This window comes from Notechis scutatus, chromosome Z, assembly GCF_049901735.1.
Source record: "Notechis scutatus isolate UNSWTSFEM ecotype Mainland chromosome Z, rNotScu1.2, whole genome shotgun sequence".
Lineage (NCBI taxonomy): Eukaryota > Metazoa > Chordata > Lepidosauria > Squamata > Elapidae > Notechis > Notechis scutatus.
The window spans coordinates 127,549,255-127,569,296 of record NC_142025.1 but is presented as its reverse complement, the minus strand read 5'-3'; the positions used below and the strand labels follow the sequence as shown (position 1 = coordinate 127,569,296).

Here is a 20,042-nt window from a genome sequence, read left to right as displayed (position 1 = left end):
TACATTTTAATATATAGTAATGGATTGCATATCTTTCTTGTTTGTCAATATCTGAATTAAGAATTATTATTTTTTTGACAAATGGGTAATGAAAAAGACTTTTGAGTAATATGGTCATGAATTCATTGATTGACTGGAGTTATTTGTCTTATAATAATAATTTTCAATCATCTTTCTTTCCTTTCTCCTCACCCATTTTTATAAAATTTCTAAAATTCTCAACTTAGCCTCAATATTTTGGATTTTGCTCATAATTATTATTTGCAATTGATATTGCAAATATCAATATATCAATATATATCTATATCTATATCTATCTATCTATCTATCTATCTATCTATCTATCTATCTATCTATCTATCTATCTATCTATGTGTGGGGGTTTGTGTGTGTGTGTGTGTGTTTTCTTAAGTTTTCGTGGGTATTTATATGTATGGTATTCAGCTTTGTTCGGGTATTTCCCCACGTCATTATAGTTGTGCTTTTAAAGTTGTAGCAATGTTTTGGCAGAATCCCATCTGCCATCACCAGGCTTCTGTATAGTGTTCATCTGTGAGTCAGACTTTCACAACCATTTCTGTTTTAAATTTAAATCTGCTTTAAATTTTAAATTTTTAAATCTCAAACAAAAAAATCTCCACACCACAAGCCAGGCAAACACCTGGGCACAAACAGACTCCCCCTGATACCTCCAGCTCAAACACACCCCAACCAGGCACCCAGATGAAACCTAGCTTCCTAATAAATTATAGCTATTATTTCACTCGAGCCGTGACGCATCAAAGCCTCCAATACAGGAACACAATGTTGCCAGCCAATCAGGACAAAAAAAGCCACAAAACAGACAGAAGATATTAGAAACACCAATCAAGCAGAACACAGCAAATTCCAAGACCAATAAACACAGACCAAGACTCCCAACCAATCAGTATGAAGAAAAACCATTATGGCACAACATAGGGTAACACCAAATTTAAAACTGAAACAGCTGTGAAAGTTTGACTCACAGACGAACACAATACAGAAGCCTGATGATGGCAGATGAGATTCTGCCAAAGCGTTACTACTTTAAACAGCTCAACTATAATGACGTGGGGAAAATACCCGAACAAAGCTGAATACCATGCATAAGTACCACTGAAAACTTAAGAAAACATATATATACCATATATACCATATATACCATATATACCATATATACCATATATACCATATATACCATATATACCATATATACCATATATACCATATATACCATATATACCATGTATATGTATATGTATATGTATATGTATATGTATATGTATATGTATATATATATATATATATATATATATATATATATATATATATATATATATATATATATATATATATATATATTTGTTTTCTGAGGTTCTCAATGGTATTTGTATGTGGATCTTTGGTTATTCGGGTTTTCTCCAGCGTAAGATTCAAAGTATCTAGGCAACGTTTCGATGAAGTCTCATTCATCATCTTCAGGCTTGCTTCTTGGCTCTGTGCTTCTCAGAGTGATGTGAGCTTTCAGCTGCTTCTTCCTTCTAACTGCCAGTGGGGTGTGACTTGACTGGGTGGGGGCTTGGCTGCGTTCCGATTGGGTGGGGGGTGTTCTCATTGGTTGGAGGCTTGGCTGTGTTCTGATTGGTTGGGGGCTGGCCGTGTTCTTATTGGCTGGAGGCGTGCTCTGTTCAGGTGGGGGCTTGGCCGTGCTCAGGCTAGTCCCAGCTGCTGGGGGATTTGAGCTGGTGAGCTGGGATCTTGCTGTTTGGCTTTGAGTTCGTGGTCGTGCCACATCTTCATGGTGGGGGTCAGTTCGCTTCATGTATGGCTCAGATGGGTTTGAAGTGGGTAGTGATGCAGCTGCAGTGCGGCTTCTGGTCTGTGGTCGTGGACCTCCAACCAATGAGAACACACCCCCACCCAATCGGAACGCAGCCAAGCCCCCACCCAGTCAAGTCACACCCCCACTGCATCAGGCTTCTGTATTGTGTCCGTCTGTGAGTCAGACTTTTACAGTGGTTTCAGATTTAAATTTGGGGCAGCCTATTGCTATGCCAGAGTGGTTTTTTCTTCATCCTGATTGGTTGGGAGTCTTGGTCTGTGTTTATTGGTCTCGGAGTTTGCTGTGTTCTGCTTGATTGGTGTCTCTAATATCTTCTGTCTGTTTTTTGGCTCTTTTTGTATCTTGATTGGCTGGCAGCATTGTGTTACTTTATTGGAGGTCTTTAGTGCAGCTTGGCTTCGGGTAAATTGATGGCTATCATTAGTTAGGAAGCTGGGTTTCATCTGGGTGCCTGGTTGGGATGTGTTTGAGCTGGAGGTATCAGGGGGGATCTGTTTGTGCCCAGGTGTTTGCCTGGCTTGTGGTGTGGAGATTTTTTGTTTGTGAGTGCAGGCTTCCAAATGATTGACAGCCTGGTGGAATCATCTCTTCTGTTCATGCTTTCTGGTCTTTTTCAATCTCTATGGCTTCTCTGATGATTCTGTGGCTGGAATTTTCTATAGTGGCTAGGGTTTTGGTGCCATTGAAGTTGATGCTATGACCTGTGGCTTCCATGTGTTGGACTAGTGAGGAAGTGTGTTCCAGCTTTTGACTGCATTTTTGTGTTCATCCAGGCGGTGCTTATTCTTCTATTGATCTGTCCAATGTATGTGGCCGGGCATGATGCACAGGGGACTTCGTATATGCCTTGGTTTTCCAGGTCAATTTTGTCTTTGGGGTTTCTGAGGATGGCTGCTATTTTTCTGTCTGTTTTGAAGGCAGTCTTGATGTGGTGTCTGTATAGTATCTTACTAATTTTGTCTGTAGTGCCTCTTATGTAGGGCAGGACAGCTGTTCCATGGGTCTGTTCATCTTCTGGGTCTCTATTATGTCTCAGTGTGTTTTTGTGGATCAAGTTGGTGATTTTGCTTTTGTGGAAGCTGTTGGCTGTCAATATTTTAGTCAGGGTGCATAGTTCAGTCTTAATGTGTGTCTTGTCTGCCAGGCGTTTGGTTCTAGTAATTAGTGTTTTAGCCACGGAGTTTATCTGTGCTGGGTGGTGGTGGGATTGGGCGTTGAGGTAGCGGTTGGTGTGTGTTTTCTTCTGGTATATGGTGTGTCCTAGTGTGCCATCTGTTTTTTGTAGATTAGTACATCTAGGAATGGTAGTTGTTTGTTTGTTTCTGTTTCCATGCTGAACTTGATTTTGGGGTGTGCGCTGTTTAGGTGTGTTAGGAAATTGTTTAGGTTTTCTTGTCCATGGGGCCAAATCACGAATGTGTCATCGATGTATCTTAACCATAGTTTGGGTTTGAGGATGGCATTGGCCAGGGCTCTGGATTCGAATTCTTCCATGAACAGGTTTGCAATGACAGGTGACAGTGGTGATCCCATGGGAGCTCCTTCTATTTGTTTGTATCTTTGTCCTTTGTATATGAAATATGTGTTGGTTAAGCAGTGTTCTGTTAGTTCCATGAGGTGTTTAGCTGGTTGGTATTTATTTTTGATGATTTCAAGGGTCTCTTTTATCGGGACTTGAGTGAATAGTGAAACCATGTCAAAACTTACAAGCAGATGCCCCAAACTATACGGCCTCCCAAAAATACACAAAGAAGGCATACCTCTCAGACCCATAGTCAGCTCCAGAGGAGCACCACTACAAAACCTAGCTAAACACCTAGCAAAAGAGCTACAGCCCCATGCTGAAACAGCAGCTTCTCATGTACAAAACTCATACCACTTCTTGGAAATGATCAAAGATCTACACGTGGAGCAAGAAGATCTGCTTGTAAGTTTGGCGTGGTTTCACCAAGAATTAAACACAACTTAATAGATAGCATATATATATATATATATATATATATATATATATATATATATATATATATATATACACACACACACACACACACACACACACACCATATACCATATTATATATATATATATATATATATATATATATATATATATATATATATATATATATATATATATATATATATATATATGCTATCTATTAAGTTGTGTTTAATTCTTGGTGATTCTATGGGCTAGATGTCTCCACATCTTTTGATCATGCACTGTTTCTTTGGGTTTTTCTATGTTCTGGCTGCTCTCAACTTTGATGGTGTTCGGCCATCATGTTCTCTGACAGCCTGGTTTCCTTTTAGCAATAGCACTTAGACTTTTATATCACTTCATGGTGCTTTACAGCCCATTGTAGACAGTTTACAGAGTCAGCCTATTGCCTCCAACAATTTGGGTCCTCATTTTACTGACCTCGGAAACATGGAAGGTTGAGTCAACCTTGAGCCAGTAAGACTCAAACTGCCAAACTGCAGGCATCTGGCAGTCAGCAGAAGCAGCCTGTAATATTGCATTCTAACCACTGCACTCTTTTACCACTAAGTATTCCCAACATAATTGCTTTCTCCAATGAATTCTACCACATGATATATCCAAAATAAATGAGATGCAGTTTTGTGATTTTATTTTTCCTTCCAGTGATGTGTCATGGTGTTATGCATTTGAATCCTTCCTTGTTGGTCACCTTTGCTATCCAAATATATCTGTGTTCAAGAGGATACTAAAATGTGAAATGATCTGAAAGTCACAGACATCTTGTCCTGCTACAGAAAATGGAACACTGAATAGTTTAGCTAGGGAAAGGAAGTATTTCTCCTTCTAGGCATACCGAATGGTTATTCCGAACAAATCCTGATGGTTCTGCTGGGAGATTGTCCAGAGGTTTGAAGTTGGCAAAGGGTTTGGCAGCTCCCCATGATTCCAGGTAGCGAGTCATCCGTACAGAGGCCCTCATCATGAAGCTTTCACCTGGTGCTGGTGAGAGAATGTCACGAGAACCTTCTTCTTCAGCCTAAATATCAAATAAACCAGAAATACAAGGAAGGCTCATGAGTGGCAAATCTCACCCTGTTTGAATTTGATTAGATTAATAGGAGAACCAGTAGCAGAAACGTTGAGTAGTTCGGCAAACTGGCAAATAGCACCTCTGACTGGAGATTTTACAGTGTCCTCCCTCTGCCATGCCCACCAAGCCATGCCCACAGAACCAGTAGTAAGAAAAATTGAATCCCACCACTGGTTGGAAGGGACCTTGCAGGTCTTCTAGTCCAACCCACCACCCAAGCAGGAGACCTGACACTATTTCTGACAAATGGCAGTCCAGTCTCTTCTTGAAAGCTTCCAGTGATGAAGCTCCCACAACTTCCAAAGGCAAGCTGTTCCACTGGTTGATAGTTCTCACTATCAGAAAATTTATCCTTATTTTCAGGTTGAATCTCTCCTTGATCAGTTTCCATCGATTATTCCTTGTCTGGCCTTCAGGTGCCTTGAAATACAACTTGATCCCCTCCTCTCTGTGGCAGCCCTTTAAATATTGGAACACTGCTATCATGTCTCCCCTGGTCCTTCTCTTCACTGGACTAGCTATGCCCAGTTCCTGCAACTGTTCTTCATATGTTTTAGCCTCCAGTCCCCTAATCATCTTTGTTGCTTTTCTCTGTACTCCTTCTAGAGTTTCAACATCTTTTTTTTTATAGTGTGGATGCATTTTTCTAGGTGTGGTCTTACCAAGGCTTTATAGAGTGGTATTAGTACCTCACTTGATCTTGATTGTATCCCTCTGTTAATGCAACCTTGGATTGTTTTGGCTTTTTTGGCTGCTGCTGCATACTGCTCGCTCATATTTAACTGGTTGTCCACTAAGACTCCAAGATCCCTCTCATAGTTACTGCTATTAAGTCTGGTTTCAACCAGTCTATATGTGTACTTTTGGTTTTTCTTGCCTAAGACTTAACTTTTCTCTACACTGAATTTTATTTTGTTAGATAGGGCCCATTGTTCATGTCTCTCAAGATCCATCTGGATCTTGAGCCTATCTTTTAGGGTGTTAGCCAGTGGTAGGATTCAAATAATTTAACAACTGGTTCTCTGCTCTAATGATTTCTTCGAACAACCAGTTCACCAAACTGCTCAGAAAGTTAACAACCGGTTCTCCCAAAGTGGTGCGAACTGGCTGAATCCCACCACTGGTTTTAGCTATTCCTGCCAGCTTAGTATCATCTGCAAATTTGGTAAGTTCCCCTTCTATTCCCTTATCTAATGTTAGTGAAAGTGTGTTAGGTATAACATTGATACCAAATATGGTTTGGGTGAATAAATATATAAAACTTAGATATCATGGTTTAAGTGCTTATCACTTTAAGCACAATGTTGCAGGCAATTAGCCGATTAAGGGTGCGGTTAGAAGTTACAATATAAGGAAGCATTAGAAGCTGGAAAGCTTACTGTGACTAACTGTGAATACAGTTTGTACTGTGCCTGTGACCGAGATGATCCTGTCTGCTACTGTTTGCTGATTTACTGCGGAATTCAACTGTTCTACTGTTTGAGCGTCTTGCTGAATATCCAGCGTTTGTTTCTCTGGAGAGAGGCACCGGAGGAGGAGAAGATATCTTTATCGGCTGATAAAGATATTGTAAGGACTCTTAACTTGGACTGTAATAGTGAGTCTTACTGGATGGAAATATAGTGAATGACAAATGGACTGAATGACAATGCTTTAAACTCTAAATGGATTAAAAACTATTTAAACTACAAACAGTGTTTGTGTTCAGTGTGTGTATACTCTGGGGCCCTTCCGCTCTCGTTTGGCTGCCTGGCTTGACTACTGCTGCAATACTCTGCTAGGGGTTAATCCCCAAACACTAACATTGGTTATGGGCCCAGCAGCATAGTCTAACTAACCAGGATATAGCAGAGAGAGTTGGTGTGAGTTGCACATTACTGTAAAAACAAACTGTTTTAATTAGTTTTAAATAGTCAAAATATCTGAAGAGTAATGGCACAAGTAAATTTGTCACAACTGTCCATGATATCCAGGCTGGATGGAACAAACTATGTTTCATGGTCAATGAAATGTAGTTTACTTCTACGCAGAGAAGGTTTGTGGGACATTATAGCAAACCCACCAGATGTGAGTAGCTGGGATCCTGCTGATGATGATGATAACGAAAAGTTACAAGACTTTAAACTGAAAAATGAGCAGGCTTTATGCATCATAGGACTGACTCTCTGTGATCAGCAGCTTGTCCATATTCGTGGAGAAGAAAATGCTGCAAACTGCTGGGAGAACCTCAGGAAGATTTATGTTCGGGACAGTGTAGGAGCACATATAAATCTTACACGGAAGCTTTTTCGAACGCATCTTCAGAGGAATGGAGATATGTTAGTTCATTTAAACTGTATGAAGAGCATTTTTCAAGAATTGCAAGAAAAAGAGCTTATATTTAATGAACTGCAACAAGTCTACATCATATTATCTTCATTAGATCAAAGCTATGATGACTATGTGACTTCGTTAGAGGTATTGCCAAAAGAAAGCCTCTCATTAACCGACATAACAGGCAGGCTATTAGAAGAAGCCAGAAGAAGGCGTGGCGTGACGAGCTGAGAGAAGATAAGAAAGAAGAGAAATTATCTTCAAAGCTTGAAAGAAACCAGCTTAGCAAAATACAGCACATGGAAGAAAAGAATTTATCTTCAACAGCATACACAATTAAAAAATGTTTTAATTGTGGAGGAAGAGGACATTTGGCAAGTTTCTGCAAAAAGGGAAAAAGCCAGAATGTAAAAAAGCCAAAGAAAGCATTTGAACTAGCCATGTTTAGCAACTCTGATGTGAAGAATGATCTATGGGTGGTTGACAGTGGCGCATCCCACTGCATCACAAGAGATAAGACAAAATTTATAAAAATGTCTACAAGCTCTCAACATATATCTCTTGCTAACGGCTGGAATCTGAAAGCGAAAGGTGAAGGTCTTGCACATTGTCCGTGCATAAACCAGGATATAAAAATGTTGTATGTACCGCAACTAAAGTTTAATTTGCTTTCAGTAAGGGTATTAGATAAATTAGGTTATGTAATTACTTTTAAGGATAATAATTGCATAATTGAAAAAGATAACAAAAGGGTAACTGCAGCTTTAAATGGAACATTATATGTATTAGATAATAGTAAGAAAGGGAGGCACAGACTGTATTTAATAATATAAAGCCTCATAATGAATGTATCCATTTATTGCATAGGCGTTTGGGGCATGTAAATTTTAAAATGCTAAAACGTACAGTTGAGTTATCTGAAGGAATAAGGTTAAAACCTTGTGATAAATATTTGCGTTGTAATGTTTGCTGTGAAGATAAGAGCAAAGTATTGCCTGCAAATAGGCTAAATGGTTTCAAAACAAAAGAACCTTTAGAAGTAGTATTTGCAGACATAATAGGTCCAAAGAAACCCAGTATGGGGGTGCTAGATATATACTGAGCATTATGGACCATTATTCTAGATATGGGTTTTGCTATTTAATGAAAAGCAAAACTGAAACATATCAACATTTTTCAATTGGCTTAAGTTTGCTGAAAGAAAGTCTAAACGGCAACTGATAACCCTGGTGACAGATAATGAGTGCGGAATTTATTAATAACAAATTCCAGAACAGACTTAAGGTAGCTGGAATAGAGCATAAGAAGTCTGCTCCATACAGGCCAGAACATAACGCTTTTATTGAAAGAAGAGGCCAAACACTACAGGCAATGGTTAGAACAATGTTAAATGATTCTGGGTTACCTGATTATTTGTGTGGGGAGGCTACAATGTGTGCTAATAACATATTGAACAACGTTGTTAACACAACAACAGGTGAAATACCATTCACCAGGTGGCATGGCAGGAAACCTGACCTAAGTTACCTGCACATTTGGTGCACCAGCATGGGTGCATATTCCTGCACAACTCAGAAAAAAGGGCAACATAGAGCTAAACGATTTTTCTTCGTTGGTTATCAGGCAAACCATAGGGCATATAGATTTTGGGAAAAGGCACATCTAAAGTGTTATGTAGTGCTAGTGCCCAATTTCTAGAACATGAAGGATGGGAGAAATTAGAACAGGATGCCAATAAAGATGTAATTATTGAATCCTATAGAAATCCCATTAGTTATCCCTGTAACTTTAAAAATAAAGTAAAGAGACAAATACAGGATGAAATAGTGCCCATAAAGGAAGAAACAGATTCAATAGCTGAACAGGATGAGGAAGATGAACAGGTAGTAGTTCAACAAAGTCCTCCTGTAAGCCCTGTAATTCCCAGAAGAACTACACGTGTATCTAGACCGCCTGATAGGTACCAGGCTAACACAGTGTGCCAGATTAATCAAGTTCCTAATTCTGTAGAAGAAATTAAAAAGTATCCTACTAAGGAAAAAGAAAGTTGGTATGCAGCAATGAATAAGGAACTGAATTCATTAAGAGATATGAAAGTGTATGAGAATGCCAAATTACCTGTAGGTAAGAAGTCCATTGGCTGCAAATGGATATTTAAGGTAAAAAAGATAAAGATGGTAATTTAATCCATAAGGCAAGGTTAGTAGCCCAAGGTTTTAGGCAGAATGCCAATGACTACGATGAGGTGTTTGCACCTAGTCTTAAGGCAGCAACCTTGAGGGCAGCTTTAGTGTGGGCAGCTAGTAAAAACTATATAGTTAACCATCTAGATGTGGAAACTGCTTACTTGCACGCCCCATTAAAACATACTATTTATATGAAAAAACCTGTTGGTATTAAAAGTGAAAATAAGAATAATAATGATTGTTGGTTGTTAAAGAAAAGCCTCTATGGTCTTAAACAATCAGGCTATGAATGGAACCAGTATATTGTAAAGGAACTAAACAATATAGGATTTAAAGCTGGTTTAGCCGATCCATGTCTGTTTAAGAGGGAGACAAATGGGAAAGTATCATTATTATTGTTGTTCACTGATGATATTGCATTGATAACTGAAACTAATGATGAAGCAAATAAAATAATAGCATCATTAGGAAAGAGAATAAAGATCAAGCAATTAGGGAGATAAAGAAATATCTCGGTTTAAATATAAAGAAAACACGGAAAGGTTTTAAGATATCTCAGGAAGATAAGATAAGCAAATTGCTAAAAGATTATAAGATGGAGCTTTGTAAGCCGGCTAAGACTCCAATGAGTCAGGAGTTTAGCAACACTGATGAAGAAAGCCCGGAGTTTGATAAGGTGATTTATCAATCTTTAATTGGTAGTTTGACTTATATAAGTAATTGGTCTAGACCAGATATTTCGTACTGTGTGAATCAGTTGGCTAGATTCAATTCTGCACCGTGTGAAAGACACTGGATTGCAGCTAAGAGGATATTAAGATGTCTTAAAAAGACAATGAATTATTCATTGTATTTAGAGCCAAAAGGTGATTTAATTCTGAGTGCTTATGCAGATGCTAGTTTTGCATCAGAAAGAGACACTAGAAAGTCGACTTCAGGAACAGCCATAATGCTGGGTAAGACATTAATAGGCTGGAAGTCAATAAGACAACAGCATATAAGTTTGTCTACTATGGAGGCAGAATTCTCCTGTTTATCTCTGTTATGTACAGAATTAATAATGTATAAACAAATGTTAATTGATATAGGTATAACTGTGGATTATCCTATAATTATACATGAAGATAATCAGGCAGCAATTCAAATATTGCAGTAAAAACAAGGAGCAAACATACAGATCTAAGATACCTAAACGTGAGACAATCTGTAAGAAGTAAGATGATTCAGCTAGAGTACTGTATGTCGGAGGACAATTTAGCTGATAATTTTACTAAAGCCCAAGGTGCCAGTAAGCACCAGGAGAGTTGTGAAAACTATGGGATTAGATTGTAAAGGTATTATATATTTATTTCACCCAAAAGGGGAGTATGTTAGGTATAACATTGATACCAAATATGGTTTGGGTGAATAAATATATAAAACTTAGATATCATGGTTTAAGTGCTTATCACTTTAAGCACAATGTTGCAGGCAATTAGCCGATTAAGGGTGCGGTTAGAAGTTACAATATAAGGAAGCATTAGAAGCTGGAAAGCTTACTGTGACTAACTGTGAATACTGTTTGTACTGTGCCTGTGACCGAGATGATCCTGTCTGCTACTGTTTGCTGATTTACTGCGGAATTCAACTGTTCTACTGTTTGAGCGTCTTGCTGAATATCCAGAGTTTGTTTCGCTGGAGAGAGGCACCGGAGGAGGAGAAGATATCTTTATCGGCTGATAAAGATATTGTAAGGACTCTTAACTTGGACTGTAATAGTGAGTCTTACTGGATGGAAATATAGTGAATGACAAATGGACTGAATGACAATGCTTTAAACTCTAAATGGAATCTAAATGGATTAAAAACTATTTAAACTACAAACAGTGTTTGTGTTCAGTGTGTGTATACTTTGGGGCCCTTCCACTCTCGTTTGGCTGCCTGGCTTGACTACTGCTGCAATACTCTGCTAGGGGTTAATCCCCAAACACTAACAAAGTGTGTCTACTTTCAGTTTTAAATGAATTTCTGTATGCTATAGCCATGCAGAATCAGGGCAGGTTATAACACTGAGATGGTGATAAAATTCCCCAAGAACCTTATCTGACTTTTTTGCAAAATAAAAAGGTTTCCTTATGACTGACCCAGACCTCAATATGGTATCAGAATACTTCCATGCAGAATCTCTCAGCAAGGTTGCAAACATTCCTGCCTAAGCAGTGGGTTGGACTAGAAGACCTCCAAGGTCCCTTCCAACTCTGTTATTCTATATTCTACATTAGATCAAATCATTTTTGTATTTAATACAGGTAATCTTTAGCTTATGACCACATTTGAGGCCGAAATTTCTGTTGTTAAGTGATACATTCATTAAGTAGGTTTTGCCCCATGTTACCTTTCTTGCCACAGTTCTTAAGTGAATCACTGCCATTGATAAATTAGTAATTTGGTGGTTAAGTGAATCTGGCTTCCCCATTCACATTGCTTGTCAAAACTTCACAAAAAGTGATCACATGACCTTGGGACTACCTGTATTTCTCTGGGATTTTAGGATGAAATTGTCCCACCACATATCGCCCAATTATTTTACTCAAGAATAATTGTATGACTTTCAGAAAATTCTGCAGCATCTTTCATCACTGGCCACATTAATTGTGGCTTCTGGGACTTGTAGTTTAATAACATCTAGTCTCTAGAGGCCAACCTGGAAATTACAGGATTTGGAATAGCAATTAAACTTCAGAGTTATAACATCTCATAAAAATTGAGGTTTATCATAGATTCATCCCTTACTGTGCTTAAAAGATGCACATTAGGAAAATATTCAACCTTATTGAAAAAAACAACTTCCTGTGTAAGTAGGAACTTAAATTTGATATTGGTTCCATCCAGGGGTGGGATTCAAGCAGTGTACTACCGGTTCGGTGACTACGCTTTGCGCGCACACATGCCTGACGTGCATTGCACGCATATGTAATAAACTTTAAGCTATGCCACCCAGACAGCTGAAAAGTGCTGCGTGCAGGTACACAGTGTTTGTAAAACCCACTTTTTTCCTGCTTTTTCAACCTCAGCTGTGCCGCACAAAGCAGCTGAGGCTGAAAAAGCAGGAAATAAAGGACAGGTAAGAGCCTGGGCCAAACAGCAGCAAACACAGAACCGGTTCTGTGTCTGCTGCTCTTCAGAGCAACCAGTTCTATAGAGCCGGGCAGAACTGGTAGCATCCCACCCCTGGTTCCATCTAGCCTTTATTATGCCATGCAGATCTCTAACATTGAGTATCTTCCAATTATGATTTCTTGGAAAGACCGGAAGGTTACATAAGTGACATCTTCTACATACAGTCCTTGACATGACCACAATTATGACTAGTCCTTGACTTATGACCACAATTGAGCACATAATTTCTGTTTCTATATGCAAGATAGTTGTTATGTGAATGTTGTCCCATTTTATGACCTTTCTTGCCACCGTTAAGTGAGTCATTGCAGTTGTTAAGTTAATTATGCGGTCATTAAGCGAATCTCACTTCCCCTATTGACTTTGTTTGGTCAGAAGCCACCTGGGAAAGTTGCAGATGGAGCTCACACGCTCCCAGGGTAGTGTCATTATCATAAATACAAGGGCCAAGCATTCGAATTTTGATCAGGTGATCATGGGGGAACAGACATGCAAAAAATGATCACTTTTTTCAGTGCCACTTCAAACAGTCACTAAATGAATGGTTATAAATGGACCTGTATCAACCATGCACTTGTCAAACACATTGTAAATGATGTATAAAATTGTTTGGAAGCTCCTTACTCTGGGATCAACAACTAAGAAGGTCTTGATGCGGTTCTCCCTCAAGTAAGAGTCTCGTACACAGCAAACTTCCTCCACAGTGTACATTCCACCCAGGTGTGACAAGGTAGCTTCTGTGATGTGAACTCTCCTGAAAGAGAAATGCTGTAGTGATGAGACCACAAATTACTGTTCACTGTACAAAATCCATTTTTTTCACTGAAAGTCAAATAAAAAATAGATTATTAATGTGGATCATTAGACCTCTGAATTAGGTCCTTCCAGTTCAGAAAGTTAATTTATCCATTAGAATAAAATATTTTTTCTGTGCATGGGGAAATAAACATCAAATCATCATGTCAGTGTGATAGATGTTAATTCAAGAATTCAATCCAAATAGAGGGGATTCACATTGAGAAGCTGGTTAAATCTAGAGATTCGGTTTGACCAGCTTCAAATCTGCTTGTTAAATAAAATCTCTGTGAGATTGAACGACCTCCAAGGTCCCTTCCAACTCTGTTTATTCTATTATATTGCTCACATGTTTTGTGTATTTACATCTTTGCCTGTGCAATTTCTGTTTTGTCCTCTTGGAGGCAGCACTGCCCATATATTTCAGCCAAATTCTGAGAAATACAGAAGAAGAGTTCCTAGTCATTTTATTTTATTTATTTATTTATTTATTTGATTTGCCAATTGTTTATAAGATAATAAGTATAAGTGTATACATAGTTGTGAATACATGAAATGGGTACATATAAGAAAAATAAAAGAAGAATAAGAGAAACAATAGGACAGGGACGGTAGGCAAGTTGGTGCGCTTATGCACGCCCCCTACAGACCTCTTAGGAAAGGGGTGAGGTCAATAGTAGACAGTCTAAGGTTAAAGTTTTTGGGGTTTGGGGAAGAAACTACAGAGTCAGGTAGAGTATTCCAGGCATTGACCACTCTATTGCTGAAGTCGTATTTCCTGCAATCAAGTTTGGTGCGGTTAACTTTGAGTTTGTATCTATTGTGTGCTCTTGTGTTGTTATGGTTGAAGCTGAAGTATCCATTGACAGGTAGGACATTGCAATGTATGATTTTATATACCATGCTTAAATCAGACCGAAGACGGCGTAATTCAAGGTTTTCTAGTTCTAGAATTTCAAGTCTGGTGGCATAAGGTATTCTACAACGAGTAGAGGAGTGGAGAACTCTTCTTGTGAAATATTTCTGGACTTTCTCAATTGTGCTAATATCAGATACGTAATGTGGGTTCCAGACTGATGAACTGTATTTGAGTATTGGTCTAGCAAATGTTTTGTATGCTCTGGTTAGTAGTGTGATATTACCAGAGAAAAAGCTACGTAGGATTAGGTTAACAACTCTTAATGCCTTTTTGGCTATGTAGTTGCAGTGGGCTCTAGCACTTAGATCATTAGAGGTGAGTATTCCAAGGTCCTTTATAGAGCTTGGGTCATCAACAAGATCTTGACTATTCAGCTTGTATTTTATTTTCTGATTTTTTTTGCCAATATGTAAGACAGAGCATTTATTTGTTGAGATTTGAAGTTGCCATTTGTTTGACCATTCTGATACATAGTCAAGATCTTTTTGTAGGGTAGCAGTATTGTCTGTGGTATTGAACAGCTTTACGTCTTTAAACAAAGGCACAAACACCTTTGAAATGAGACAAAAATAGCTTACTTTATTGGAATAGTTATTGTGAAATAAGCAAAGGTGATAAAGTAGCCAACCAAACAATAGTCTTTTAATCTGATCAAGTATTTTTGAGTTCTGAGAAGAAGAAAAAAACAACCCTCGCAGATACTATATCTGGCCATTTAGTTATTTACTCCAGTAGTTATTTAGTTATTTAACTCTAGACTTCCTCTTGTTAACTGTAACTATCTTCACTGACTTTCATCAGGACCATATCAGGGGTGGGCTGCTGGGGATTTGCAGGGGTTCGGGAGAGCCTCTAGATCCCACTCCTGGCTGGCCCTGCCCACCTTGCCCCGCCCCTCCCAGGAGTCCCTATGCGGCTCATTTTGGATGCAGGTAAGTGCAGGGCATGCAGCGAGACTCAGGGAGGGTGAAAAACGGGCCTCCTGGAAGTTCAGGAAGGCCAGAAATGGGCCTGTTTCAGGCCTCCAGAGAGCCTCCAGAGCCCAGAGAGGCCGTTTTCACCCTCCCTGAGGCTCGAGGAAAGCCTCCTGAGCTTGGGGAGGACAAAAATGCCCCTCCCGCTGTGGTGCAGGAAGCTGACTAGACCACACTCACTGTAGCCAGCAACCGAGCAGAGAACCCCTTGCTAAAAATTTTGAAGCCCACTCTGATCATATTACTACCACCACCCCTGATAGTAGATGGTACCAGGAGATGAATGGAAATAATCATTACATCGTCCTCTCACCCTTTTTTGGGAAACTCGGAGACTGTAAACAACAACCATTTTATTCCAAGCACAGTCTATACATCTGCTTCCTCTCCTTCAGTTGTCTCACAAAACAATGGTTAAGAAGCACCTCACTTCCCCACTTCAAACCAGTTATTTTAGGGTCCCCTTGAGAGAAAATTCATCCAAGGAGGAGGATGAAGATGTTTGGATTCAGATGTATTAAGAAGGATAGAGCAGGTGAAGATTGTTTCCAACTCTTGGTATTCTTTAGGGAGGCTCCTTTCATGTCCCCCATGTGATTTGTGATTGTGGCGACATGCGATTGTGGTGACATGCAGACAACAACACATAGATATACCTATCCTTGGTGCCCCAATCAGTGTATACCTCAGTACCTCATGGCAATTAATATTGTTAGTTTCTAGGCAAGATCTATTTAATTTGTACATGTTTTAATCTTGTATTTTATAGTTTAAACGTTATGTTATATAGTATGCCTTAATTTAATTGTGATGCTTCTGACACGAATAAGTGAACAAGCTCTTGGTATCTAGGGAAAGGCCAGGATTGGTCCTTTTAGCCCAAGGTAAGGTCAACTTTCCAAAACGTTTATTGAAAAATGTCCACAGAAACCATGTGTTCAAGAAGGAATTCTTCCATAGGAAAACTCTCCAAAACAATCACACATAAAACAACCTTGCAGGGTAGATTGGGCTGAGGACTGAAGAAACTGTGGATGGATACTTGAAACCAGAGTTGTTCATTTTAGCACCACTAACAATCATGCTAAACAGCTTGTCTTTTTCCCTGTTTTCACTAGCAACACTTCCTTCTTCTTTCTCAGAAAAAAACAAAACAAAAACAATCTACCATATATACTCGAGTATAAGCCGAGTTTTTCAGCCCATTTTTTGTGCTGAAAAAATCCCCTTGGCTTATACTCGAGTCAGATTCCCTCTGAAAAAAATGGTGTGGAGATGCTGCCGCCGCGCGCCCCAGTCCCGCCGCCTCGGGAAGGGAAAGGCAAAGCGCTTTTGCCTTTCCATTCCCGGCTGGGGCTGTTGGGAGTCGCTGCCGCCGGCGCGCCCCAGTCCCGCCTCCTCGGAAGGGAAAGGCAAAGCGCTTTTGCCTTTCCCTTCCCGGCTGGGGCTGTTGGGAGTCGCTGCCGCCTGCCTTTCCCTTCCCGGCTGGGGCTGTTGGGAGTCGCTGCCGCCGGAGTGGCCCCAGTCCCGCGTCGCCTCGGGAAGGGAAAGGCCACGGCTTGGAAGGCTGCCGCTGGAGCGAAGCTGCGCGCAGCCGCTGCGCTAGCATCGGATCGGGCGCGCCGGACGGTTCCGACCGAGCCCGAGCGTCATCTTTGGCGCCCGCCAGCGCCGCGGAGCTCCCTGTACCGGGAGAAGGGAAGACCCCGGGGTGGGGCAGGGAGAGGAGCTTCTCCGCCCGCCCCTCTTTCCGCGCCCACCGGTGTCCCCGCAGGACGACCCCGCCCGCAGTCGCCGCCGCTTGAAAGAGACGGGCCGGGGTGGGTAGAAAGCGCCGGGCGCCCTTGGAGGAGAAGGTCCCGCGTTCGCCTGTCTGCCCGCGGATGTCAGCGGAGCAGCCGCTGCTACGGGAACAGTTTACTGCCATCGCCCTCAAAAAGGGGGCAACCGGACAGGGAATCCGAGGGCAGTGCTCGTTGCGTGCCGGAGGCGACAAGCCCCGCTCGGGTGGACGTGTTTGCCCAGAGACCCCGGACGAAGCAGCGGCAAAGCTCCGCTGACATCCACGGAAAGAGGGGCGGGCGGGAGAAGCTCCTCTCCCTGCCCCACCCCGGGGTCTTCCCCTTCTCCCGGTACAGGGAGCTCCGCGGCGCTGGGCGGGCGCCAAAGACGACGCTCGGGGCTCGGTTGGAACCATCCGGCGCGCCCGATCCGATGCTAGCGCAGCGGCTGCGGGCAGCTTCATTCCAGCGGTGGCCTTCCAAGCCGTGGCCTTTCCCTTCCCGAGGCGATGCAGGACTGGGGCCGCTCCGGCAGCAGCGACTCCCAACAGCCCCAGCCGGGAAAGGAAAGGCAAAAAGTGCTTTGCCTTTCCCTTCCCGAGGCGGCGGGACTGGGGCCGCTCCAGCGGCAGCAACTCCCAACAGCCCCAGCCGGGAAGGGAAAGGCAGGCGGCAGCGACTCCCAACAGCCCCAGCCGGGAAGGGAAAGGCAGGCGGCAGCGACTCCCAACAGCCCCAGCCGGAAGGGAAAGGCAGGCGGCAGCGACTCCCAACAGCCCCAGCCGGGAAGGGAAAGGCAAAAAGCGCTTTCCCTTTCCCTTCCCGAGGCGACGTGAGATAGTGAGATCGTTTCCCAAATTAATTATTTTTATTTTTGAAATTTACCAGTAGCTGCTGCATTTCCCACCCTCGGCTTATACTCGAGTCAATAAGTTTTCCCAGTTTTTTTGTGTAAAATTAGGTGCCTCGGCTTATATTCGGGTTGACTTATACTCGAGTATATACGGTAACTACCTTTTGAAAAAACACCTTTGAGACAACTATGAGCTGGATGACTGAAAATCTCCACAGACTATACTCGAAAGCACATGCACTTAATTGGAATGTTCACTGCAATTTGTTTCCATGTACTTGGCATCCAGTAGAAGCTGCAGTGATTGTCTGTGTATCATAACATACAGTGCACAATTTGTGTTATTCTCATCTTGACCCCATCGTGTTATGGTGTCACTTGCACGCTTTCCCCCTGTTTACAGATACCTGAATCTGAGTCACATTCAAAGCTAAACTAAAGACATAAACACCTTCTGTGAGATTTGGGAGCACACAGCTCACCCTCTGATTCCTCTCACCCTGGCACGCCTCCTGCCTCCATGTGATTGGCTAATGTCACATCATCAGACCAGACATCATATTGCCACTTTTGGAGACCAATCACCCCACACAAGACATTTCCCGAATGGACTCCAACTCTCATATTGATGTCCACTCCGGTGGCATCACGCAGCTTCCTGAGGGAGGAAAAAAATGTAACACGGTGTTGTTCTATTTCATTAAGCAATCTGAGCCAAGTTTCTAAAAAGTTTATATATCCATGCCTCATTAGATAGCAGCACTCAGCCTATGCAGACTGGTATCCAAAAACTAAGCAGAAGTGGACTTCATAATTGTGAATCCTATAGCTGGAGGGTAAACTAAGTCATAGGATAAAAAAATCCAGACTAGAACAATGGCAAAATACTTCTGTACTATGGGAATGGAATGGAATGGAATAGAATAGAATATGTGGAATGGGATAGGAATGGAATGGAGTAGGAATAGAATAGAATGGACTATAATTTAGAATGGAATAGAAATAGAAATAGAATAGAACAGAACAGAATAGAATATGTGGAATGGAATGGAATGGAATGGAGTAGAGTAGAGTAGAGTAGAGTAGAGTAGAGTAGAGTAGAGTAGAGTAAAATAGAATAGAATAGAATAGAATAGAATAGAATAGAATAGAATAGAATAGAATAGAATAGAATAGAATAGAATAGAACAGACTGGACTGGACTGGACTGGACTATAATATAGAATGGAATGGAATGGAGTGGAGTGGAGTGGAGTGGAATGGAATGGAATGGAATGGAATGGAATGGAATGGAATAGAATAGAATAGAATAGAATAGAATAGAATAGAATAGAATAGAATAGAATAGAATAGAATAGAATAGAATAGACTGGACTGGACTATAATATAGAATGGAATGGAATGGAATGGAATGGAGTGGAGTGGAGTGGAGTGGAGTGGAGTGGCGTGGAGTAGAGTAGGATAGAATAGAATAGAATAGAATAGAATAGAATAGAATAGAATAGAATAGAATAGAATAGAATAGAATAGAATTCATTATTGGTGCAAAAGCTCACAGGGTACACATAAACAGCAAGTCATAGCTCATAATTATAGTTACAAACATTAATCATAAGTTACAAGCAACAATTATTATTCATTATTACTATTACAGGTAGTCCTTCACTTACAACAGTTCATTTAGTGACTATTTCAAGTTCCAATGAAAGTTTCAATGAAAAAAGTGACGTGATCATTTTTCACACTTATGACCGTGGCAGCATCCCCATGGTTGCACAATCAAAATTCAGATTGATAACCGATATTTACGACAGTTGCAGAATCCCAACCTCACACAATCACCCTTTGTGACCTTCTAACCAGCAAAGTCAATGGGGAAGCCAGATTCACTTAAAAACCATGTTATTACCTTAGCAACTGCAGTGATTCACTTGTCAACTGTGACAGGAAATGTCACAAAATGGGGCAAATCTGACTTGACAAAGGCCTTGCTTAGCATAAAGTCTGGAGTCAATTATGGCCATAAATCGAAAACTACTTGTATATAAAAAACATGGAATTACTGGTGACATCATCATTCCTGACACAAAGGAGACTTTATCTAGATTTTGTGGGTGGTTTTTTT

At 40.8% G+C, this 20,042-nt stretch overlaps 1 protein-coding gene across 3 annotated transcripts in view; it reads right to left on the bottom strand.

The window, feature by feature from the left end:
* ADCY4 (adenylate cyclase 4) overlaps positions 1–20,042 on the bottom strand; it is a 129,081-nt gene that overhangs the window by 40,961 nt on the left and 68,078 nt on the right. For 2 of the 3 annotated variants that reach the window (XM_087947306.1, XM_087947308.1), the window contains 3 exons: positions 18,417–18,575; positions 13,220–13,349; positions 4,701–4,883 (listed from right to left, as the gene is read on the bottom strand). In XM_087947306.1, the coding sequence (XP_087803432.1) occupies positions 4,701–4,883; positions 13,220–13,349; positions 18,417–18,575 (472 nt within the window). The remainder of the gene's footprint in view (positions 1–4,700; positions 4,884–13,219; positions 13,350–18,416; positions 18,576–20,042) is intronic. The other variant, XM_087947307.1, reaches the window with a different exon arrangement.